The sequence below is a fragment of the Acanthopagrus latus genome, chromosome 10, assembly GCF_904848185.1.
Source record: "Acanthopagrus latus isolate v.2019 chromosome 10, fAcaLat1.1, whole genome shotgun sequence".
Taxonomy (NCBI): Eukaryota; Metazoa; Chordata; class Actinopteri; order Spariformes; family Sparidae; genus Acanthopagrus; species Acanthopagrus latus.
In genome coordinates, this window is record NC_051048.1 from 16,490,745 (window position 1) to 16,515,581 (window position 24,837).

The 24,837-nt window shown below is 43.4% G+C and overlaps 1 protein-coding gene across 6 annotated transcripts; it reads right to left on the reverse strand.

Annotated features, from left to right (window-relative positions):
* Positions 1-61: 61 nt before the first annotated feature.
* On the reverse strand, positions 62-24,256 carry tmem102 (transmembrane protein 102). 6 transcript variants are annotated; one of them, XM_037112298.1, is made up of 6 exons: positions 23,715-24,256; positions 21,646-21,857; positions 7,389-7,727; positions 5,756-5,949; positions 5,333-5,545; positions 62-5,150 (listed from the first exon to the last, which is right to left on the reverse strand). In XM_037112298.1, the coding sequence occupies exons 2-6, from the start codon at positions 21,845-21,847 to the stop codon at positions 4,551-4,553; spliced, it is 1,548 nt and encodes a 515-aa protein (XP_036968193.1). In that variant the 5' UTR covers positions 21,848-21,857; positions 23,715-24,256; the 3' UTR covers positions 62-4,550. The 6 variants fall into 6 exon arrangements, with proteins under 6 accessions (XP_036968193.1, XP_036968192.1, XP_036968196.1 ...); XM_037112297.1 differs by having other exon boundaries at positions 23,816-24,255; XM_037112301.1 differs by having other exon boundaries at positions 24,108-24,252.
* Positions 24,257-24,837: the final 581 nt, after the last annotated feature.

Sequence of the window (24,837 nt, forward strand, 5' to 3'; positions counted from 1 at the left end):
TATTCCTTCTAGAAGATCACAATGATATTGACCACAGTAACTGATGCATTTGCACAAAATGTGATTTGAAATGTAGTGATTTATTTCATGCTAAAGCTTAAAGTTTGATCAATATAAACCCCCAGAAAGTAACAGTAATAAATACAGCAAATCAGTCAGAATATAATCATACAGCAAAAATAATTTGCACTTATTTGAAAAAAAAAAGAAAGAAAGAAGAAACTCAAGTAATAAAAGAGATATGAAATTCTATTTCTCATACTGTGGAGTGATTCAGTACAGATTGTTATCCGAGCACTTGAGGACAGACCAGAGTACATCTGTTCAGATAACGGTGAGAAATTAGATTTGATGTGTTCGCGAAGGCGGGAACAGATCGGAGATACATGGAGGATACATTCATTGTTTTTGGTCAGCTATTTATCCACGGACGCTGAATGAATCTCAGAACGGGATCATCAGAAGTCTCAGCACGGAGAACCTACGAACAGCAGTGATTATAAACAGGAGGAGCACAGAGCGGAGATGTTTTTCAGGAGTGTCACCTGCGTTTCATGCAATCCCTGGACAGCAGATAAGTGATTCCTCCACAACTGGAGTGAAATCCACACCGGAGTACAATTAGAGCAGGTGCTGTAAACCTTTCCATAGGGGGGCTTGATTGCATATCTAGAAACTGACACTATTGTAAAATGCAGGATTTGATTTTTTTTTTCTCCACAAAGCTTCCATGTGTACAGTTCAGGAAAAAACATTGATTGTTTCCAGTGTCTAATAATCTCTAACTAGGCCCGTTAAGGTACAAAGTGAGACGCATTTTGCACCTCCAACCCTCTCAGTCAAACATTAAAGAGGGCGTTAAGAATGCGCCATGACATTATCTATTTTTTTTTTATTTTCCAATAAATAAATGCTGCGATTTTCTTCAGAACTATTCAGAACTTACGCTTATCTTGGAAAAGTGCTCAAAACACACGCCGACGCCCCGCTTTGACATTCTGTACCGCCGCCACAACCCGCTTTGGTTTTTCCTCAGGTTCAATTCATATACACGCACACTCTTCACACACACACGCAAGCACACACCAATAAAGACAGATGCTGCAAGACATCCACTCAGTAGTTAGCACATGACTTCGAGAACAGATAATGTAACAAATGCATATGCCTGTCTGAAAAGAACAACAATCCACAAGCAGCTTAAAACAACTCAGCAGAATAAACATCACTTGTATATTTATGTAAACTTAACCGTAACCAATCATGTGCTTGTAAGCGTTTTATACCCCGCCTATATATACTAACATCGGAAAGCAGCGTTTTGGTGCTTGGTAAAAACAAAGCAAAGTCCACCATCAATCTGTTTGCGGGTGGTGTTTATTAAAGGAACAGTTCACCGCAAAATCAAAGTTCAGTCATTATGTCCTCTTGACGATGGCGAGGTGAAGTTAGGAAATGCTGCGAAGCTGTTTTGCTGTGAAGCTCCAGAAATGGTTTGTGAACTATGAAACTTCACCCTGCTTTCCGTCGGCATGGGGTTGAGTAGATAATGGCTACGTTTCTGAGTGAACTGTTCCTTTAAAGTAAAGCAAGCAAGACCCGCTAAACTGCTGCGAGTGGACGAGAGAGCCGTCTGGTTGTAGTTGTTTCCAAACACCATTTACCGGCTGGAGTGCACAGCTCGTAATCAAATCACTGTCAACAGTGTAAACATAAGGTTGGACTAGTACCAAGTTCAAGGAGCTTTGTCTGGACTTCCAGAACTAAAATGAGAAAAAGAAAGACGGCAACCCTCAGAGGACAAGACTTGCTGGAGGAGGAGGAAGGAATAAAAGGAACATTAGAGCCGTAGGAGCGAGAGAAAAGGAAAAAGAGCAAGGAAAAGACCAAAACCAGAAGATGAAAAAGTGAAATTGAGCAGAGAACGACGCGCCAGTTCCACAGAGAGGCAACTGTCCAGGCCCCGCAAGGCCCATCTTTATTCTTCAAAAGGACCGAAGGAGGACCCGTCTCCACCCATCCTCTTTCCATCCCTCCATCCCCCGTGGATGACTTGCATTTGGTGAGAAACGATAGAGCCCAGCGACTCACACATACCCACTGAGGGTGCAATTCCATGGGCAGCATGTGCGTCCTGCTGCGTGGTTCGTCTCCCGGTGAGCCAACAAACACACAGACACACACGCAAAGCTCATTAAAAAAGACCAACCAAGCAGAGGAGATGGGGGACAATTATCGGGATCAGTCAAGTCAGAACCAGTCTCCAAAAAATAATCGAATGAGAGACTTGCACATGATGTGAAACAGGATGTTGCCGGGCCCACGGCGAAGCACCTTGACTTAGCCGAGACTGTGGTAGAAAAATAGCCGAAGTCCTGACGGTAGAGCTATTCTGTCTGTGCCTTTCTTTTTGCTGATCAAGACATTTTTCTTTTACTTGATCAAAACATTCCTGACAATTGAATCCCTCCTATATTCCTCACAAAGTGCCTATTGTGAAACTCAAAACACCAAGGACCAAAATGTCTGCTCAGGTAGGAAAACAAGACTTTAAGAAGTTTCGAGGACTTTGTTTAGTGTTGTAATAACTCTTACATCTTTGTACAATAAGAAAGTCAGTATATTATATATTATTATTAACCAGTTTAATTAATTTAATGTCCCCATCCTTTACAGTCTTAAGTGTTATCCGAGGCCTGGTCACCCGAGAAAGTGAAGCAGCGACGCTGTGTGGCTCTAGAAGTTTGATGATACCAAGAGGCTGCAAGTCGCTTGCACTCAACACAAAGGGACATCTTCAAACTGCTTTTCATCAACTGTCATAAATGACAAAGAAAATCAGTAAGTCCTCACACATTTGAGAAGCTCGATGATTGACAATTTTGCTTGAAAAATGACAAACGATTCACAAAGCTCTTTTTTTTCCTGCCACTTTTTCAGTTAAAGATGTTCATTAGTTTGACAACCATTAAACAATAAAACGGTTGACTATTTGGTGTTGGTAGCTCTGGTAATGATTTCTTGCCGGGCCAGTTGATGAACAACTGCCAAGCTATTTGATGAAATGCTAACCAACCAGGACACGTTAGCCTGTCCCAATGGCTCACCAAGCTTCTGTTTTAGTTCCTGTGCGCTTGGCCAAAACCACCCTTCGACATTTTGCTCTCCTGTTTGTACATCATTATTATCAACAGAGTTCCAGTGAAGAGAGCTGCATGCTAACTGCTTAATAATTGTCCGAAAGCAAACTCATTAGCTTGGCTGCTAACGGTTCACCAAGTATTTTCAAGAGACAATAACTGTACCATCCACCATCCTTTGTGGAGCAGTTTATTCTCCCACAGAGGATGTTATTTAAAATTGGATGGTGCAACTCAACCAATAAGCTAATACTTTCCTCCATTTTGGACTCTATGGTTCACCTTTCCTTAGACGTCAGCATTTACCTCGTCTTAACAGCTGCAGATTCCTCTGGAATTAATGAATTCTGACATTTTAAATCCCGGCGCGACCAGGCCTTCAGAAGAAGCAGCGGCTATTTAATATTCTGACCATGACTCAGCGGATTCATCAAGCTGGATCAAAATTAGATGTTTAGAGATATGAAGACGCGTGTCTCTCTGTAAAACCGCTCACACACAGCTCTTTGATACATTCCACTTCTGTTACTAATGAAATGTAAGCGGCACTGAAAAAAAAGAAATGAAATTAAAGACCTGAAAAGGGAATCATACACATAAAAAAAGTTAAGTATTATGAATACCTGAGAAAGATTTTCTTTTTTTTTTTTTTTTTTTTTTTTAAACAATGAAAAATATGCCATAAACAGAGGCAAGGGGATCAAAAAGCGGGTAAAGGAGGGCTCGGACATAGTCGACAGAGAAAAAGAGACTCTTTGTTCCAAGACTCGGTGGTTCCCCTCACAACATTACATTCAGTTACATCAACCATACCTTGTTTTTTTCTTTTCTAATTCAGCCAATCGCCCACTCTGATCTAAAACAAAAGGGGGAGAAACGCAGCAATCAAGAAGCTTTTTCTCCCTCAGTCTTAAGAAGTGTAAGTAATATGTGAAAACCCTTAGGCTTACATATACACACATACAATCTCAGACACACGCACATACACACTCTCTGTTGATCTCCACTGGACTTATTTCACATGACTGAAGCCGGCCCTTGTCTTTGCAGCCCTGGCTGTAGAGTCTCGTTAAGGCCAGCTCGTTAGGAGAGGCAAGTCTCCGTGGCAACAGCTGGGTGACATCGGGTCTGTTGTGCGACGTCCGACAAATTGGATGTCATTTGCCAGTAGTAGGATATAGTGTGTTTTTGGTTTAAAGAGTCAGTTGAGCAGCAAGACTTTGATGCATTGTTCAGTCTTATGACGAGAACAGGAGGAGTGTGTTCAGTTCCAGGCCGTCAGTGTTTAGAAGAAAAACACCTGCCTGATTTTCAGTCTCCGTACCCTCTGATGTGACGTCTCAGAGTGTGTTAGCAAGCTAAACACACACACACACACTCCCACGCGTCTTGTCAGTAGCAGTATCTGTATCAGTAGAACTTGTCATCGATGCGGAAGTGTGGCCTGGTGACATCGTCAGGGTTGAGGAAGACCGATATGGATTTCCCAGGGTTCTCGGTGACCAACTGCTGCAGTCGCTGTGCCAGCTTGTCCTCCGAAGGCGAGATGATGCCGTTGGCTGGGTGATGCCCGGGGGAGCCGTGGCCGTTGGTGCTACCTGTTAGCTCCTTCTTCAGCTGGCCCGCCTGCTGGGCTTGGTCCACAGCAGCCCGGAGGTGCTCGCTGGGATCCGAGCGCACGTGGGCCAGTTTCCTGGCGACGAGCAGCGCCTGGCTGTCTGTCAAGTGCTCCAACATGTTGCACTGGGGCAGAAAGTAGTTTGGGCAGTTTTTACCCAGGATGCAATGAGCCAGGTCATCCAGGAGACCCAGGAGGAGGCGGCCAGGGGTGTCGGGGTCAGGGCAGGACAGGTAGGCGGCAGGGAGTCGGTCACAGGCCCAGAAGAGGAGGGTGCGCAGGTGATAGAGGCTGAGGCCTGTGCGTGGGCGGGCCAGGATGCGAGACAGCACGGCTTTAGCAGCTTGGAAAGCCTGGGCCATGGGGTAGGGGATGCACTTCTTCAGCTGAACCTGGGAATAAAAGAAACAGAGGACCGACGCATTAAGCAGGAACAGGAAAAAGACATTGTGGTAAACTTAACACCACATTACCGATACCACACATACACGTACCAGATGGAAATGTTGCACCAGTATTTTAAACTTAAAACCAAGTGACACCAAAACAAAAGCTTTATTAACAATCCCCTCACCTCGCTGCGTGAAAATGCCAGCCTCCACTCTCTGTCGGGCCGACCACCCAGCGGGGAGCAGCAGGGCAGCAGATAGAAGCCAGATATTGCCTCCTCCTCTGTGATTTTACCATCCCAAAAGTGGTTGGCGGTCAGCCAGCCTTGGGCTACAGCGGGCCAGCCCCGGAATGACACCACAGGCAGCAGGTCGTATAGCACCCGGCTGGAGCCTGCCTGCAGAGACGATGGTGGTGAACATTAATGCGCTCTGTGTTCTTTAACACTTGGCTCGAACGCTGATGTCACAAAAACATCTTCTCTAATGAGCAATTAAAAAGCACAACTCAAACGTTCCAGTTTTCCCATGGAGATGTTGACAGTGAGTAGCGCCTTGACAATACCTGACGTAACAGGAATGGGAACAATTTTGTTTCCAGTCTGTACCTGGAGGATGATGGTGGTGAGGGGTCCGTTCCTCTCCAGTCGGTCCGGACTGGGAATGCCTCTCTGGGGGCTGCGCCTCAGCTCCTCCACAGCCTCGCTCACCACACCCCAGAACCAGTCCGTCACCAGGCTGGGAGAGAAGTAGCATCCGTCCAGCGACTGAGGGGAGCCCAGAGAGGGCACTGAGCCTTTACCTGAGTAGGGAAAGTCAGGGATGAATGCTCTGTCCTTGGGCAAGATACTGAACTCTCTAGATGGGTGTTCTATCAGCGTTTCAGTGGTGAATGGATGAGCATGGAAATATCAGGGGCAACTGTGTATAGAAATTGCTGTATGAGAAGTGGGAAAGTGTTTACATGCGCTTTGGGTGGTAAGGAGAGTAGAAATGTGCTGTATAAATGCATTTCTATTGAAACTGTGATTTAGTAAACCAGAGATCCCTTATTAATGGCCAACATCCAGTGGTGGAGCCTGAAGGGCCCTGGGAGGGATGCTGTTTCACTCATAACAAAACTAATTGCATATCTTTGTTAGGGCTGGTTGAACTTGGAACAATACAACAGTGAGTAGTTCATCTACAATTCAGACTTACAAAAATCCATATTAGATCTATTTATTGCACTCAAGTTGCAGGATTCCATTGAAAACCAATTCACCACAGAGTACCAGACACTTAGACACTTGCGGCATTTAACAGCTTAAATTTGACTAAGGTGAAACCATTTTGTCTGGTATTTTCATCCTCAAGTACAATGTGCTCTACCTGTGCACTTCTTGCTTGTGAATAATTGTGTTAAGCATAAAACACTGGTCTGTAATATCATCCTCAGATTAAGTGATAACATAGTATTAGCTTATTTCAATCCCACAGAAAACCTTTGGGCTCCTTCAGGGTACAGCATGCTGTGTGAAACAAAGAAAGGAGACAGTGCTGTGCTGCAAAGACTTGTAGTTTTTACCCTCTTTCTAAACTTTCAGTAGCATTATGGGGTTTTACATGTTAATGCTGTCGACTAATCCTCACTGTATCACCCCCTCCTGCCAGTGCAAATGCACCAACAAAAGATCCTGTGGGAGATTTTCTGTTACGACTAGGAAATGTAGCGAATGTGTATTCCAAATTGCTGAAAATTAAAGAGATTCATATCAATAAATGTCTTCACTTTCCCTCATCGTGGAAGTTTCGCACTCCCGAGCGTGTGGCAGATTGATGTCGCGGTGCGATCTGGAAGCCGCTGTGTAATCTCGAACTTTTGATTGTGAAGTTAGACACATAAAACGTTTCAGCGCGTATTTCCTCGCTTCACCTATCTGAGGAGTTGAAAGAACTGCTTGGGAGGGTGAAATTGCATCACAACATCATATATCAAATTATATCAGTGAAACATGAATACAATTCAATCAGTTCTCATTCCCTCCACTCTGCACTGCAACAGTACCTTCATCATTGCCTTCTCCACCCCTCCTCTCACTTTTCATCATTCCATTTCTTGTACTTGCTTACCAGCCCTCCTTTCTGTCTGTTCCTACTTCAACCATTCACCTTTTTTCGTCCTCATTACCAATTTCTAACCCTAACCCTTCACTGTTCTTCCTCTACCTTTGCAATCATCATCCTACTTTTTCCACTTACCCATCTCTCCCTCTTCTTCCTCGTCTTCCTCAGTGAGAAGTCCATTCTCCTCCTGGCAGCAGACACTCCAGCGGGACAGGATGTTGGAGTCACAGAGGCGAAGGCTGAGCCACGAGTGGCAGGGAGGGGAGTGCCTCATGTCCAGGGTGACCGGCTGGTTGCGGTCATGGAGCTTAAGCGCGGGCACCAGCAGTGTGAAGTCCAGGTCGAAGTCCGCCCCCTTGGCGTAGTCCCCCAGGTCCTCGGGGTTGAGGTCCAGGACCCCCTCCCGTGCCCCGCCTGACAGGAGCAGGTACTCGTTGGCCACCGGGAGGCGCTGGTCTACCTTCTGGACTAAGCCTGGAAGGCAGCGAGGGAGAGACCACAGAATCAATCACAGTCAGCAAAATTCAAATTCAGAGAGCGTTTGGTATGTGTGGAAATGTGAGGGGCGATGAACGGAAAAGGTTCTGAGAAGTGCTCTCTCCAGCTCACAGATGCCTACACACATTAAAATGCATTTCATATTCAGATGCACACACAAGCTCTGAGTATGCACGCCGAGCGCACTGGGACAGAAAACAGCAGCAAGTGGGTGAGCCTGGGAAATTTTCAGCTTAGATTTGTTTTAAGAAGGTGCTGCATATATTTATGAGTCCGAGCCGCAGTGATATTGACACGAAGGGGGGGTTTAATTGTCTCAGCTGACCACGAGACACTAATGATAATTCCAGTGGAACGTCCGCATGTGTGCTAAGCCTGGCCATCTAATTCAGCTTGCGTACACTGTGTACTCTATACAGCTATATCACAACTTACTTCTGTTAAAAATCAGCAGTAAACAAGCGTAGGAAAATGACTAATCGTACACTTTCAGCTTATTGCATTTCTTCGTTGTTTGGTTTGTTAATTGCAGACATCTGGAAACACAGCAATATCACTAAAAGAAAGTCTGGTGGGAGACAGAAATATGAGCAATCAGATCATCATCTTATTAAATTCATATTACATTTCGGGCTCGGCTGCACTTCATTTTCCAGAGTGCTAAAAAGTATTCCGCACCCTCCTCTCTGGACAGTTTATATGAGAGAAACCCGAGCCTCCAAATCCCTTTATGGCTACTTAGCTGTGTTGTAAACTTCCCGGGCTCCGGGGCCCGTGGGAGTCGCAGAACTAGAGTCAAGTAAATTATGTTTTTGCCAGCTTAAAAGAGCAACTGGGAAAGGCTTGATCCTACGGCCAACTGTACACTGGTCTGGAGCTCACTGTTACGGTAGCAATGATAGGTCATAGGTAAAGAGCGGACACTTAAAATCCCCTCACAGGGGAGAGATTGTGGGAGCTCGAGTTCGAGTGTTTATCCCCTGCAGGGCGGTTAAGTGGCTGCAGGCAGCTGAAACAGGGGCATCAGACCAAGCCAGCAGGCCATGGCTGGGGGCACAAAGCTCCCAACATGACTGCTCTGATCCAATTACATGGGCACACAGCCTTGGTGACATGTTTTCATGTTAAGGTGTGTGTGTGGGGGTGGAAGTTTAAAGAGATAAAACCACTGAATTTAACACAACTCTTACATCGTCCTTGTGAGTGTACTGATGTTAATAAATTATGACTAACCAATCATGGTCTGACAGAGGAACATATTTTTTCAAGAGAGCAGCATCCGCATGCACAGAATCTCATGCAATCATTTGCTACTTTACATCAAATAGGGTAAAACAGTTTGGTGGAATATATATAAAAAAGGGGGGGGGAAACATACAGAGACTCAAAATGAATGAGCAACTAAAGCAAGACTCAAAGCCAAATGTGCTGACGAGGCGCTCTCCAGTGCTTTGCTTTGAAATGGAGCAAAGGGAAAGTGCTTGTTTGACGCAACCACTGGGGGAGCACTCCAAGAAAAGAAGAGGAAAAGAAAGGAAGAGGAAGGTATCTGACAGGGCACCTTTGGATGTTATTTTTAACATCCAATGGTATTTCTCAACAGAATACGCCCATCTCCCTCTACGAGCACCTCAGTTGTTAACTCGAGCGCTACAGTTCCTCGCGATCTTCAACCTCTGATGTCTCCCATGACACTCGTAATAAAGATCAGAATATGTAGAGAATGGGATGTTAGGGGATGAGGTACTATTGCATGTTAAGTCCTCAGCGAGTGGTCGAATAGAGGCTCCCATAAATTTCTGACTCGTGGAGCTTGTTGGGAATGTATGTGGCCTAGTAGGGAGCTCTTCAGACTTGCAAACACAAACAACTTCTCACCTTTTTCTGCATTTATTTTAAATCTATATTTTGATTTACAGAAGAAAAAAGTAACTTACCATATAAATAAAAGTGATGCTATAGTTGGACATTGAATGGTTAGCACAGGGTTTTTAGGGTAACCTAAACCAGGTTAACCACTAAACCTTGCTTGGCATAACTGCACTTTTTAAAGCTATAGTCAGTGATTCCAATCCAATAAAGTTTTTGTCAGTGAAACAAACAAAAAGAAAAAAACAACAAGGGAACCAATTACACCTCTCTCTCTTTCTCTGCTTCTGCCAGCATCTTCACCTCTACCACGTCCTCGCCCACAAGGAACAAAACGTAAACACCATCGGAGATATGACCTTTGCAACTTGGTATCGAAATATCTCTCTTGTGACAGCAGACCTCACATCTTCCCCATGAATTATTTGCCTTTGCCTGGGTTATGCTACCAACTCGGGCAGCAGATGCTCTGGATTCTGCCATATTTCTCTTGCGGTCAGCTATCTAAGCCGTTAGTGTTGCTGCCTTGGCAATGGACATTTTTGCAGAGATGATTCGGTGAAGTGCTTAAGGTGATGAAAGGTACACACAAGCCTCATAGGATGAATACTTCATCAATATGCAACAGTGTGCATGTCCTAAATAAACTTTTACAAACTTGTTACAGTCTATCACATTGAACTCATCTCTCCTGTATCTGAGGTAAGTGTTTGAACTTGAATCATGACTAATCAATTATCAGAACTTGAAATCTATTGGGCTGGAAAAGGGGAAGAAAAGAGGGTAGAGACACTGGACTGGCAGATCAAAGCACAAAAGAGAGACCGTGTCAGAGGGTGGAACAGATCAGACGCCAGCCAAAGGGCAACGAGTTTGAAGCTGCGACTCCTCTGATTTGTTTGGTTTTTATCTGCCACTGATAAATTGGGTCAAATAGGCGAGGAGGAGGAAAAGGGGTGATGAAAAAGAGAATAAAAAGCGCATCTTATCTCTCCAGCAGGGACTTCAGTGAGAGACGGGAGCGCAGAGGGAAAAACTGTATCAATTAGCGAGGCTTCTTCAATCCCCACGCTGGCTGCAGTAAGTTTGAGTTCGTTCCAAGGAACACAATCTACTTTTTTAATCCAAACTCTCAAATTGACACGCGCGCCTGCTTTACTGGGCATCCGCCAGCGAGCACACACACACACACGCACGCACGTACGCACACATGGGAGCACGCAGGAACACACTCTAACATATATGCCTGTAGACACACACAGTTTGAGAATAGAGCTGGAATGGAGACCGTCTAGGCTGGTTTCACAGCCACGGATTAAACCTAATCCTATAAGAAATGTCTTTGAATGTAGATTTCCATTAGAGGGAAGTTTTCCGATAGGAGTTATTTTCAGACTGGGCCCAATTCCGTGCCTGTGAAGTGACTATTTGATGGCTATTGGTTACTCTGTCAGTCTCAGAACCTACCTGGCACGGCATCCTTTACAAGCCGAGGCTGATCCACCTCTCCAAAGAACTAGGGCAGCACCTAGCATTTATACTACTGTCGATTCATCTGTTGATTATTTCCAGATGAATCGATTAGTTGTTTGGTCTATAAAAGGTCAGAAAATGGTGGAAAGTGTCAATCAGTGTTTCCCAAAGCCCAAGATGACATCCTTAAATGTCTTGTTTTGTCCACAACCGTCATATAGGAATAAAGAAACCAGGACATATTCACATTAAAGAAGCTGGAGACTTTTCCTTTCTTTCGTCTTAAATTCTAAAAAAACAGTCATAAAATCCAACTCATAAAATAATAATCCATCATAAAAACAGTCTGTGATTAATTTAGCAGATGATAAATAATCGATTAACTGATTAATCGTAGCAGCTGTACAAAGAGCAGGGTTGTTTTCTTTCGACCATTTCCTGTTAAATGTTTTAAAAACTCGAATGAAAAATGTATTTTCCTCTTTTGTTAACCACGTCAGCCATTGTTAAATGGGACGGTCTAGACTTTGGAGCATTTCCTGGTTGTCTCACCAGATGTTTCAATGAGGTAATAATTCTGAGCTCGAATTTTTTCTTCAAAACCACATACTGCCTCTTTAATGCATCGTAATAAATAAAACAAGACTTCGTACTTGAACATCTGGTCACGGTAAAATCATGACCCAAACTCTCAAAGTTAAGAATCATGTGTATGGTGCAATCAGACAGCAATCATGATGTTTTCCAAGTCTTTCAAATGACCTGCCCCCAGAGACGAGACTGGGGAAAAAAATATCAATATCTTATTTTAACATCAATAAATCATCACTTTACTTTAATCCTGGGAGATAACTGTGATTACCATAAACAAACAGCAGAAAGATCTGGAGCTGCTGCCCACCTCCACACTGCATTTCACTTGAAGAAATGTAAAGATTTCAACTGGTTTTGCTTGGAGTTTTATTCTAGTTTTTTACAATTCTGGCTATGAACATGCATAGTTAGTGTGATAAGGGATGGCACAAGTTTAAAGACTAAAAGCGACAAGGAAAAGGGGGATAAACAAACATAAACAACTAACCCCCCCTTTTTTTGACAACGATAAATGAGGTTTAGGGGGAATGTAGTCTAAACCATGAAAGAACAAACACTCTTAAATAAAGCAGGGCTCCCCCTTCAATATATTCAACGAGACAGGGCAGCCCTCAAGTCTCTGCCATGCATTAAAATATAAAAAAGATATCATTAAAATGCCATCGTTTAAAAACTAATTTACCATGATTCCAAAATCAATAGATCATTTATTTGCACGAGAGCTCTATTCTGTCATCCACCTTGGGAGTTTGTTAACAGTGCTGTGTTGTACATCACTGATTCATATTAAATGTACTCAAACACATCATTACAGCATGGCCCCACATATTAACAGAGACCACCTGCATCAGGTGCTTGAATTGAATTTCATCAGTTTTTCACCGCTTTCTATAAGAGCTGGTTTTACGATGCTTTACAAGTACAGTATAAAAGACAAGTATAGTTATACTTTTCTGAAAATGAAACAATTGCACAGACACACATCTACACCAAATACAAAGACTATACTCTGCCCTCACAGGTGCATTCAGACACGCCTGCTTTCAAAATGAAGCTACAAAGTAACACTGCTGAGGGAGAAATCCCCCCTGAAGCAGAGCAGCGGCATCATGGGAGAGACGTCCTTTCTCCTCGCAGCCGGAGCGGAGTGAAAATATTCTGCCACACACCTCTAGTTTGATAGACTCCAAAAATAGCGCCGCAAATCTCTCTGGAAAATGGGATTTCTCTAAATAAGCCGATGACTTCTATATGCTGCAGCTCAAGAGGGCTGCAGAAGGAGGGAGAGGGAGGTCTGAAACTGGGACTCCATTCTAACAAATGAGATATAGGGAACACTAGTAATCACATTCTTCTGGATTTATTTAGATTTACTGGTCCGCTGACAGTCGACAATACCCTCTCATCTTACTGAATGTGCATATTAACAGGGATGAGCTGAACATCCCCTGTAAGAGTGTGTGTGTGTGTGTGTGTGTGTGTGTGTGTGTGTGTGTGTGTGTGTGTGTGTGTGTGTATATATATATATGTACATTATTCATATATCTACCAGCCTGAAAACACCTGTGCTTCGACTACCTTGCTTAAAAAGTAAACATTCTACAAATTAAGAAAGGGAAACAATTGAACGACTTATCAGTATCATATTTATCACCAGCTATTTTTGACAACTGATAAAACAGTTTGAGTGTTTTTTTTTAAAGAAGGAAAACTTTGTATTTTCTGGTTTCTTTCCGTCTGTATGACAGTCAACTGAATATCTTTGGGTTGTAAACAAAACAAGACATTTTATGATCATATCTTGGGAAGCACTGATCAAAATCTTTCACATTACACATACAGAACAAACACCTAGTCGATTAATTGCGAAAAATAATCAACATTTCATCGACAGTGATAGTTATCATTAGATGCATCCCAGTGATTATAGCTTACATTTTACTTTTTGACCATCCACTACATAAATGAGATCCTTGTCTTTCTTTAGGAATTTGGTCATTTTCAAACAGAGTGCCATTTCATAAAATACAAAACCCAGGCACACAACTGAAAAAATTCAAAATGTGGTGTTTACCAGCAAAGCATTCATGATTCAACTGTTGGGGGAAAATGTTTATCGGCTTACATGCTGAAAGTTAAGTCTTTACATAAAATATGGAGCGACAACCTTCAGTCTCTGCCGGTTGTCTGACTGTTACAATGATTTGATCCCTCACTGCTTTCCCCATGCACTCTGTTTATAATAGCAAAGTGTTCCCATTAAATCCTTGTTCAGCTTTCTAAACTCCATCATCCGTTCACGGTTAAAAGGTGACTGCTTGTCAATATGTCAATCAATTAGATGTGACGGAATCATCATTTAAAACACGGCTGACAGTCCGGGACGAGGCTCTTGATTCAGGGCACCTTGATGATGTTGTCACACATCCCCTACCTCTGCATGACCTCTCTGTTGTTTTAGACAACAAAGCTCTAATACCTCCGCAGAGCAGCCTCATTCCAAAAGGAGCAATTCAGTCCGTTACAAATTACTCCTGACTGCTACTATAGTCTAAACCGGATGTTATCGGCGCTGTTCACGCGGCACTTCTCGCAGCCTCACCTCACACACTAATAGCAGGATTAATCCCAGACAACCCAGCCGCTGAAGGGTGAGCCAGTCCGCCTGCATGCTGTTTATGAATTCATATCAAGGCAGGAGATTAGCTCCAAAATAGGCCTTTTAGAGGGGAGGAATTGAGAAGCTCCAAGAGAAGCAATTTAATCTAATGGGGGGGAGGGAGTGTCAGAGCACCGTGCCAGGTGTGTGTATGCCTGCGTGTGAATGTGTTTCATACAACAAACAGGGCTCAGAGTGATGACAGACATCGTGTGTCTGAGCCACCTGCAGAGAGAGAGGAGGCAGGAGGCTGTCACCGTCTTCCCGCTCTTCACTGCTGCTTTGAAGCCAGCCAAAGTGTGATACCAGTGCCGCTAAATGACAGGCAATTATCACTGAAAGAGGAACGTGTCACTGCAGGTTTACTTTTACATTTGAGGGCAGCAGGGTAGCCTTGCTGCTTCAGCAACGATACTGACCCTGTCCTTTGATAGTCTGGAGTTCCAGTGTTTAGGAATTAAGGGTAGTCATGGGCAGAAATTTGATAACAATATTCAGTGTATAATCACCTGACATGATATGAATGAATGATATCATACATACATAATATCTACAGAGAGAGCAGTTCCTCTTCTGGAGTCCACCATGTTCATGTTTCCATGTTTCTAAAGGAGCTCAGAGCTAGGGATGGAACAATATCAGATTTTTTCGCATATCATGAATATCCTTAAGAGTGACTTGTGAACGCTGTCTAAAGCCAACATGCAGTCCTTTCCTGGTTTACTGATGTATTTTTAATTGCCACAAGGGGGAGACCACATCTTTCCAGCCATTACAGAACCCTAAGCATGTCACCGTTGCTGAAAGCTTGGCTTTGTATTCTGTATGCGGAAGTGCTATCGATTCCGAACTAAAGACGACAGGAAGATAAGGTGCCCACCCGCCAGAGCCTGCTGGATGAAGTGACACGCCCTGCGGACCAACACATCCAGTGTGCTCTCCCACCATCAAATTGTTTGCTTCTCTCTGAAAAGAGGACGCTGATTTAAAAATAGATGTGTGCTATCTGGTATGTTTTGATGCCATTTTAAAAGTTTTTAACCATATTTTGATCGTGATATTAGAGGCAATTACAGCATTTGTTTACAGTAATTCCCTAGTACAAACCACTACGAGCCTCTTTAAATTGACTTTTTTCACCAGTTTTATGACGCAGAAATCAATGATTTGACTGACATCAAGCTGTTACGGTCGAATTGCAACTTTCTTGTCCAGGATAATCGCAACAACAAATTTTCATACCGTCACTACCTACCCAGAATGGACAAAGCAAACACTGGCTCTAGAGAGGGCCTTCGCATTTTTAGCCGCCGTCATTGGCGACAGAAAGACCAAGCATTCTCAGCTGATTGAAATCTGCAACCTTGCCACAAGATGCTACTAAATCCTACACGCTGGACCTTTAAGAGATCGCTCGTGTCTCAAATTAATGAATCATTAAGAATGAACTATAACCAGGTTCCCCAATATATTCTATCGTATGTTATCATTAGGCAGAGGACAGGAAACCGGGAACATCACTTGCTAGCATACCTATTGTTTTAAATGATGCACATGATAAAGGACAAACTTTTTATATTACATTTTCATGTCACATATTCAAACATGTTCCAGGCCAGAGATTCAGGTCTAACACTTGCTGGGTGCCACGCTGGGTGAGCAGGTGCAGGCTGAATGCCTTCAGTGTACTGCTCAATCTCACGCTCACTGACTGATGCTGAAATCGTACCTGAATTTTATATTAAGGCTTAGTCACCCTGTCCATTAGTACAGCATTTGGAAATGTTGCTATTTGAAGTTTCCAGGAATGTCACTTAAGTTATTTGAGTAAAGAGTATCTGTCAGTCTGAGCCCTCGTGAAAAAAAAAACCTTTCTTAAAGAAACCTGAAAAGTGTCAGTGTGTGTGAATGATGAGGTGTGTGGCAAACATTCAGTTTTTTAACTTTTTTTTTTTTTTTTCCCATTTTCCAGTAGCTCAGACAGCTACAGTCTGCACGTCACACACCGTTATCGGTTGACAGCTACGACCCAAATGATTCCTCCCTCTCCGCCTCAGGAATACTTGAAGTGTGATTATGAAAGAGCAGAAATCACGATGTCAGCCTTGGTTATTAAAATGAGCAGGGCAGTAGATAATATGTCACGCAATGTCAAAACACTTCTTGCTGAACATGCTGCATTCCTTAAGTCCTATTTAATTAGATACCCTGAAAGACTTTTGATGAATTATGTGATGTCTGTCCGTGGCCACTCTATTGTGCTTTAATCACAGTTTGTTGTTGGTTGATTTGTCACAGAGGCTTATTAACAGAGGCTGTGAACGGAGGTAAATTATCATCAACCAAAATGTATTTTGCATGAATTATCAATGATGTGCCAGCTCTCCAACAATTTAGACGCTGCTGCTAAGTGCTAAAAAAGGTGGCAGTGAGCAACAATGACCATCATTTACAGCGGGCAGGCTGCATCTCATCTGTGCTGCTTGGCACAGCTGCATCTGTGCTGATGAAACCTGAACAAATCCAAACTAATCAATTACAAAGGTTTTGGTCATTTACTGTTGCAGTGGCATAGATTTGGCCAGCTGCCATGTGAAGACAGACCGTCAAACCTAAAATGGCACTGACAGAGAATTAAGTCAGCCACTGCCTGCACTAAAAACTGAACTCCGAGCAGCAAAGCAGGGCTCCTGCGATGAGGCAAGAAGACGCAGCAGTGGTGGGGACAGCATCTAGCTGTCGCTAATGGGGTGGAGTGAGAGACTGACCAGCCACCGTGCTGGGCCAGCAGCTAGCCAGACTAAGTGAGCTGCTCTCCCAAAGGGGATGAAAGTTTCTACTCCAATGGTTTAAATTTCAGCAGGAGGGATTTACTTTCACTCCCAAGAATAAAATATGCATCACATCGAATAGAAGTTTGTGCAACCTCGGAGAGGTTAGAACATTTGGGAGGTAAATATCAGGTCTTGATAAATGCGCCCAATATTCAAGCCTACATCGTATGGAGGAAACTCTGCTCCATTCTGACTGACTTGTGTTTCTTTTAATGCAGCTGCGGGAAGGAACTACAAGTAAACAAACAGAAAAATAAACCCATCTCTGCTGGAATTTTGTGCACTTGCAAATGCTTGCAGTTTTGTGAAATAACATTTACAGAAACACCATGACAGGCCAAAGTAGCTATCGATTTAATAACACTGTCTGTATTAGTATTGTCCATGTACTTCAGCTGGAGAATGCTGCAACACTGTTTTGCTCTGACGCTCTAATGATTTTTTTGTGGACTAAGAAACTTGACAACCTGACATTCCATCAACAGGAGGACTAGTAGATAATGACTCAATCTCCATTTATATATAATATATGGACTATATTAATTGTAATATCTACACAGGCCACTCCATTGACCTTCATATTCCATTTTTGTATGGCAAATGCAATCCTAGTTGAACTGTAATGATTTTGATAAGTCTTTAAATAAAGACAATGTCTAACCATTTATTTGTAGTTTGAAATTGTGTCAAATATATCATTTTTAAAGTGTGAAAATAAGTTTGGAAACCGCATATTTTGAAAACAACTGCAAATTCACAGTGTTTTTGATCCACAACAATCAGAGAAAAATCTTGAGTCTGATAAATATGCAGGCCCTCATGTATCATCAGCATCACACACACACTCACACAGATACAAAGAGCCTTTGTTTGTCTTGGTTTTGTTTTTCATTTTTCATCGCAGCTCAGGGTGAACTTATGCCTCTCCAGACTTGGAAAAACACACTCAGGTGCTGCTGATCACCGTTCTCTGTCTAACCGTCCCCACTTATCACTGTTCAGACCCAAATGTGCATCCAGCTTAGTGGCCTAAGTGTGAAAAATGGTGGTAAACAAAGGGGTTGATGTAAGGAGTCCACAGGGAGGTGGGAAGTGGAGGTCAAAGTAGGACGGAGTGAAGATCTGGTGCATTTCTTTCTCTAACAATTACTTAATTCTTCAAAATTTCTGAATGCAACAGGTTGTTGTTTTTTTTTCTTCTTTGACATAAAAGTGTCAAACTCTGCGCTGAGACAGAACACCGCTCATGACTTTTTAAAACTTGGATCAAAAGAAACTATTCTCGCTGACATGAGGGGGAAGATGAACTCCGAACTGAACTCTCTCAAGCTGGCTAACAAACTTCGAGATCTGAAAAAGCTGGGTTCAGGGTATGTCTGGGCCTCGCACCAGATCCTCCACTTCCCTGGCAGTGTGGATTTATTCAGCCTTCATCAGACTTTTGTTTTTCAAAAGATGTATACAGTAGCCCGCGCCACGCTTGCCTGAAGGCAAACCACAGTGTTTACTCAAACGGAGGGTAAATAAGAGCCTCTTCTTGGATCTGTCAGGCTGTGAAGAAATTCACTGGGTGCACTTGGTGAGTGTGTGTGCCAGTTTAATCTCTTTACTTTTTCCTTTTCCCTGGCAGTGTGCAAAAAGCCCAGTGGGGATCCCTCTGCAGCTCAAACTTTGTAAAAAATCCTGGCAGAAACAGCCACAGCTACCCTGCGTTCAGGATCCATGCACACATGCGCACACAAACACCTATGCAGCTACGACAGGGCCTCCTCCAGCCGGCCCGCGTGCTATAACAAGGCCCCTCCATCAAAAGGATGATATTTGCTTTTCAGCGCTGCCTTTCATCCTCCGCAGGGCTTTGAGAGGCAGAGCTCCTAATGCAGCTACCACCGCGTACTTAACTTTATATTCCTAGAATTCAACACAAACTCGTCTTCCCTCGGTTGAAAGCGTCAAACTTTTTCTTTTTTTCTCCTCTTTTTCAGTCAGAGCTGTCACAGCAGGCGGTAAGGCACAGGGTATATGAAAAAAAAAAACAAAAAAAACACAGCGAACCACTGGTGATTCCGCCACAGACAGCAGCCTCAAAACCTGAAAAAAAATTTCAACCGAGAGCGTGTGGGAGCAGACAAAGAGGCAGCAGTATCATGAAAAATGAGATGGGAACACAGGAAAAGGGTGGGAGAAAAAAAAACGCTAAAAAGAAGACTTGAAGAAGTGATGTTACAACGAAATGAGAAAAACAGACCTAGGTGCCATTTTGATTTGTTTGATTTCTCCCTGGTGAGAAGGGTCTGTTTGTTTAACTATCTTCAAATCTCCAGAAGCTGTCTGTCAAACAACCAATGTAATTCCACCATTTTAGTATGTGCAATGATTGTGAGCAGAGCACAAGACCTCTTGTCAGACTCGCAAAACATTTTAAGTGAGTCGAGCAGGAAACTAAAAAAAGACTAAAGTTTGAGGACGCTGCCCAAGTATTGCTTTTGTTTTCTGTTTACATGGACAGACTGAGAGATACATGAGAGAGCGAGGGATGACAGGGGACAGCAGGGAGGGGGCAGAGTGCCACCTATTGGACAAACAAATACACTTCACTCCTCGCTCACAACTGACAAAAAAAAAAAAAAAAAAAGACAATGATCTATTTGTGACAGGTTTGTGTCTCACTGAGCTAAACTCTTATTATGCATCAGAGTGGTGTGGGTGTATATGTGCATGTGTGTATTTATGGTAGTTGTTGCTTCCTATATGGGTATAATGTATCCCCTGACGTAAATATATTAGTTTTCAGTCAGTCAAAGCCTATGAACTCACATTTATGCAATTTGATCTATTGTTTTATCTTTCTTTCCTCTTCCATTTTTTTGTCTGCATCTCAGATATATCCGTTTCTTTAAATGAGCAAAACACAGTGACTAAACCAACCATACGCGGGATGAGCTTGATTCCAACATGCCATTTAGAATCAAACGGGCAAGAATGATATCACTGCATCCACACTGACACACATTACAAGCCTCTGGTTTCGCATACATGACACGGAGTAAAACGCCAACACTATAACAATGTCTCAGTCAGGGAAAATATTGCACATGTCCTTCATTTTCAATGGAGGCTAAGTCCACAGTGCTCATGTTTGTCACACATCTACCAGCTGCCTCGCAACCTGTGTCTCAGAATAGGTCTGTGAGAGAACTGTGTCCATCCTATTCTTAATGAGAGCTTTTTGACGTCTTTTGCCCTAAATTAAATCCAACATCACAGAAAACTAAGAGATTTAAAACTTAGATGGTATATCTCAAAGTCTACGGCTAGAATTGAATTTCAGAAATACAAGTATAATGTCACTTTAAGAATGAAATACAAAGCAACACCAAAGGAGGTGGTCTCGTCAACATCAGACCTTTCACCTCTATCTCCCCTTTAGCATCAATTTGCATTAAGCAGTGTTTCCATGCATTTTATTCTTTTCATTAAGCTGTGAAAGCCACCTGATGCATAACAAGACACTAGAATAACCTCTAACAAATCGTCACACTGACAGAAGTATAACCAGCGAGAACCGCACGCGTGATGTACTGCTTCCCATGCGTTGCGAGTGCAAACACAGCTCCCAGCACGTGAGGGCATGTGCTGATCAAACTGTGGTTCTGCTGAGCAGCTTCTACTTTATAATGTGTAATAATGAGAGTACGGAGTAGGACGTTCCTGGGTAAGATTGCTCATTGTTTTCAGTGACACTAACCTGGGTAAATAACGGGGGGAAAAAAAACATGCACTCTCCACTCCTGCTTAATAAGGAGCAGGGGTTTAAGAACAGACAGCAACAGACACAGCGAAGATAAGTAGCTTAGTTTCATCTGTGCTAAGACAATGGGGACAGCACATCAGGATCTAGCATGTAATATTAAAATAGCTTAAAATATTTCACCCCCGAAAAGTGACACAGCAGCTGTCACGAACACGCAAAAACATACACCCACGGACACACAGGTGGCGTCACCTGTTCGTGCAACGTGATGTGCTGATGACTTCCACAGAGCACTTAAGTATATAAATAGTTTAGTGAACTCCAGGTGATAAATTACTATTCCACAGGCTCAAACAGCACAAAAATCACATTCCATTCAGATTACTATGCAAAATCAAAATCTACAGTGAGCACACTCCTTCACATCTATCACAGTTAGTAATAAAAAGGGATTTTTACACCAAATGTTGAACAGCAAAATAAGAAATTAGGTGTCACCATTATTTAGTGGTGAATGGATAATGGGGTGTAGTGTGAGAGTATCTTTGCTGTGATAACATCCCACCCACATCATGATAATCATATCACTCCATCACTAAATCAAAGCCTTCACAGTTCCGCATAACGAATTAATCAGTCAAAAATGGTGGACCATGGCCGCATTTGCATCAGTTTGAGGAGTGAAGGCGAGAAAGATGCCTGCAGACATACCGAGCATGTTGAAGATGAAGTCCTTGGCAGTGTGGACCTCTAAGGCGGTCTGGTCTCCAAACTCTCCCTGTTCCAGCAGCACCAGCTCAGACACCTGCGATGACAGCTGATCGAGGGCGGCCCCCGACCGGAAGTCCACCTCTGACGGCTTCTTGACGGGGGCTGGGGAGCGCGGCGCCACCGCACTCATCAGTGTATCCATCTCTACAACCCTGCGGAGTGAGCACGAGATAAGAAAATACGCTGTAGGTTTGCCAGCCTGTAACCTGAGAGTTTCAATATCACGACAGCCCTATTATCACGGCAAACACAGTCGCTACGGGATGAATTACACTACTTTGGTGCATCAAATAAGCTCTTGTTGGAGCTCGCAGCGAGCTAGCCATCTTTGTGTTTGATGTTTTGCTCATTTTCCACTAAGCACCTGCCCTTTTGGTTTTGGATCTGCGTGTACACTCCTTTGTGCTGTCACTCTGCCAATTCTGACTATTGGTTTTGAAGGCTTGAGTGTTGACTGGAGAACAAAACGCAGGGTTACATTTCACCTGCTTTCAGGATCTCTTCTCTTCCAACATGCCAATTTCAGTGTTGCTGAGCCTTCGTGTTTCCGGGTCTGTATAATGCTTGCCTTGTTTTCAACACCCTCGTGTGCATCATGAGACTTTGTGGCTCGATTCTGGAGGACCATATGATATTGAGGAAGAGCTAACATTACGTTTTAACAGCCAAACATGTGACGCTGATTACAGCTTTGGCTATTCAACATGATTCTAATAAATACTTAAGCGATTTGGATCTGACTACTCTATGTCCAAAAAATGCATTAATGATTCATGATTAATAAGAGCTCCTCTCTGCTTCTGAGTCCAATGTGATCAAAACCTATTTGTAAAACATACAACAAGGATGCTGTACACTCAAGCACTGGTTTACAAATCAATCCGATCATCAATAATGACCATTAAAAAGGAAGGCTGTCCCAGTTTGTGCTTCTCATGAATCAGTGTGTTGTTACTGGGAGACCTGTGCACTGACGGATGTCTTTAAATCGCAGCTAAACCACTGCCTTCTCGAAAACAAGTCTGTGAACCGTGTAGACAGTTTTGAAGGCTGTGGGAAAAGTTTATTTTTCAGTCTCATTCCCAATTCGTGAAATGCAGACGCTTTAGGGACCAGACCGAAGCGTCTGTATTTCACGAATCGGGAATGAGACTGAAAAATAAACTTTTCATACAAATTACAACCTTACAACAAATCGTTTTTTTCATTTTTTTTTTTCTCTTAAATTTCTTCGATTCTACCTTGTATCCTGGAAGGGGTTCAGGGGGTTAAACTGGTTGAGTCGTGCCTTTTTTCAGACAGATTGAGGATGTACTTTACCGGAGACAGGACGGAATAGTTCGCATTCCAGCACAGGCGTCTTTAGGGATTTAACGTTGGCGTCAAGTGGAGGAGGTATTACGTTAAAAGAAGGAATTGCTGTTAAAAAGACAGTCGACTACTACTTGTTTACACGTTAAAAATACGCATTTTAAATTGCGTGCCCCACAAACACTTGTGATGTAAACAAAGTTCAGCCGAGTGGAATGACAACATGGTGGCCTCTGCCCCTCCAAACTAGGTCAATTAGCGAACAAGCTCCCGTGCTTCTAGCTGCTAAGCTAATAGCCGAGCAAATTAGCCAGCCTGCTGTCCAACAGTTCACACTAGCTAAGTAGAGACTTATAAATAGATATGATTTCGGCCTGGGCCGTCTCAGACTCGCATGGCTGCTGTAGTACCGTGTTAGCGCTCCATTTGACTCGCAGTGATAAGGTCGGGCGTCGCACCTCGCCCCACAGCCGGCTAATTTCGTTTATTAGCCAATATTAGCCAACTAGCTTTGCCAAATTAGCATGCTAGCTAACGTGACAGGTGGGGGGGAGACAGCCGAAGGCGAGTGCGGCGACACACACCCCGTGCATACAAACGTACAAACACGTTCAAAAAATCTATACGTACACACTAACTCTCTCTCTCGCTCGCTCACTCACACACACACACACACATACAGGCATGCACCCACATACACTCAGCTCGGGTGTCGTTAGCTTGCGAGTCGCGGATCACACAGAAATCATCATTAGCTCTCGGGCTAATAGCCGACACGTATTAAGGAACAGACACACACCCTTCTGCACAGTGACGAGGGAGTCTCTTCGCTATCTCCTACGTTTACTGTTAGTGTGATCCCTGTGCTTCAATCCGCCTTCTTTAGCTGTCATTTCCAACAGGTCCCAGGCGCCACCTTCCCCCTGGCAACACCGTCCCAGAAATCATGGTCCTTCTCTGAGGATCCAGGGATTAGTAGTATGTGTGGCACGCACGCCCCACATTACAAAACTACAAACGGATTTGCGAGGTCAGGTTTATGATTAAAATTGCGCCCGTGTCCTCGCAAAAGGAGATAAGGCTGTGCTAACGGTTTAGTGGCGGTAGCCGGGGCAGGGGCGGTCTCGGCACCGAGCAGCCCGGCGTGTTGATGGATGAGCGTGTGGAGGAGCGGTCCTTGGAAGTCCAGCCCAGCAGAGGTGTCCTTGCACCAGCGGCGGTGCTGGGTGCTGCGTGTGGATGGATGTGGGTGCTGATTCTTTTGCCCCTTGTCCCTCTGTTTGTAAAGCCTTTGCACAGAGGTAGCTCATATAGTAGTGGATTACTCTAGGGATCATCCAGATCTGAATTAATTATGGCATTGAACAGTAATGTGGTTAAATGTGCTTGATTGCAAAATGCACACACAGTTGAGGCGCAGACCGGTGTGAGGTTGACTGCAGGTCATATATGAATGTTATTAGCCTTCACAGAGAGTTGAGTGTGGTGTCTGGAAGAAGGCAGCTGGAAGGGAGCAGATGGTGACGGTGGTTGCTGCATAATCTAAATTTAAATCACACACAAGTTTCTCTGGTGGTGGTGCTGCGAAGGTTTTACAACTAGACATAAACATCATCGGTAATGAGAAACACTTTCTTTTTTGGCTGTAGTAACGTTTTAGCAATTATTCAGAGGAAGGTTTATTTATTAGATTTAACACGACGCACAACTCTATTCTGATAAACCATTTTGGGCTATTTTCCCCCTCATCTAACTTTTTGTTTGTACGCTTTTTCTTGGTAATAGTCAGTTCTTCAAAATGAATTTGCCTAAATGCCTTTT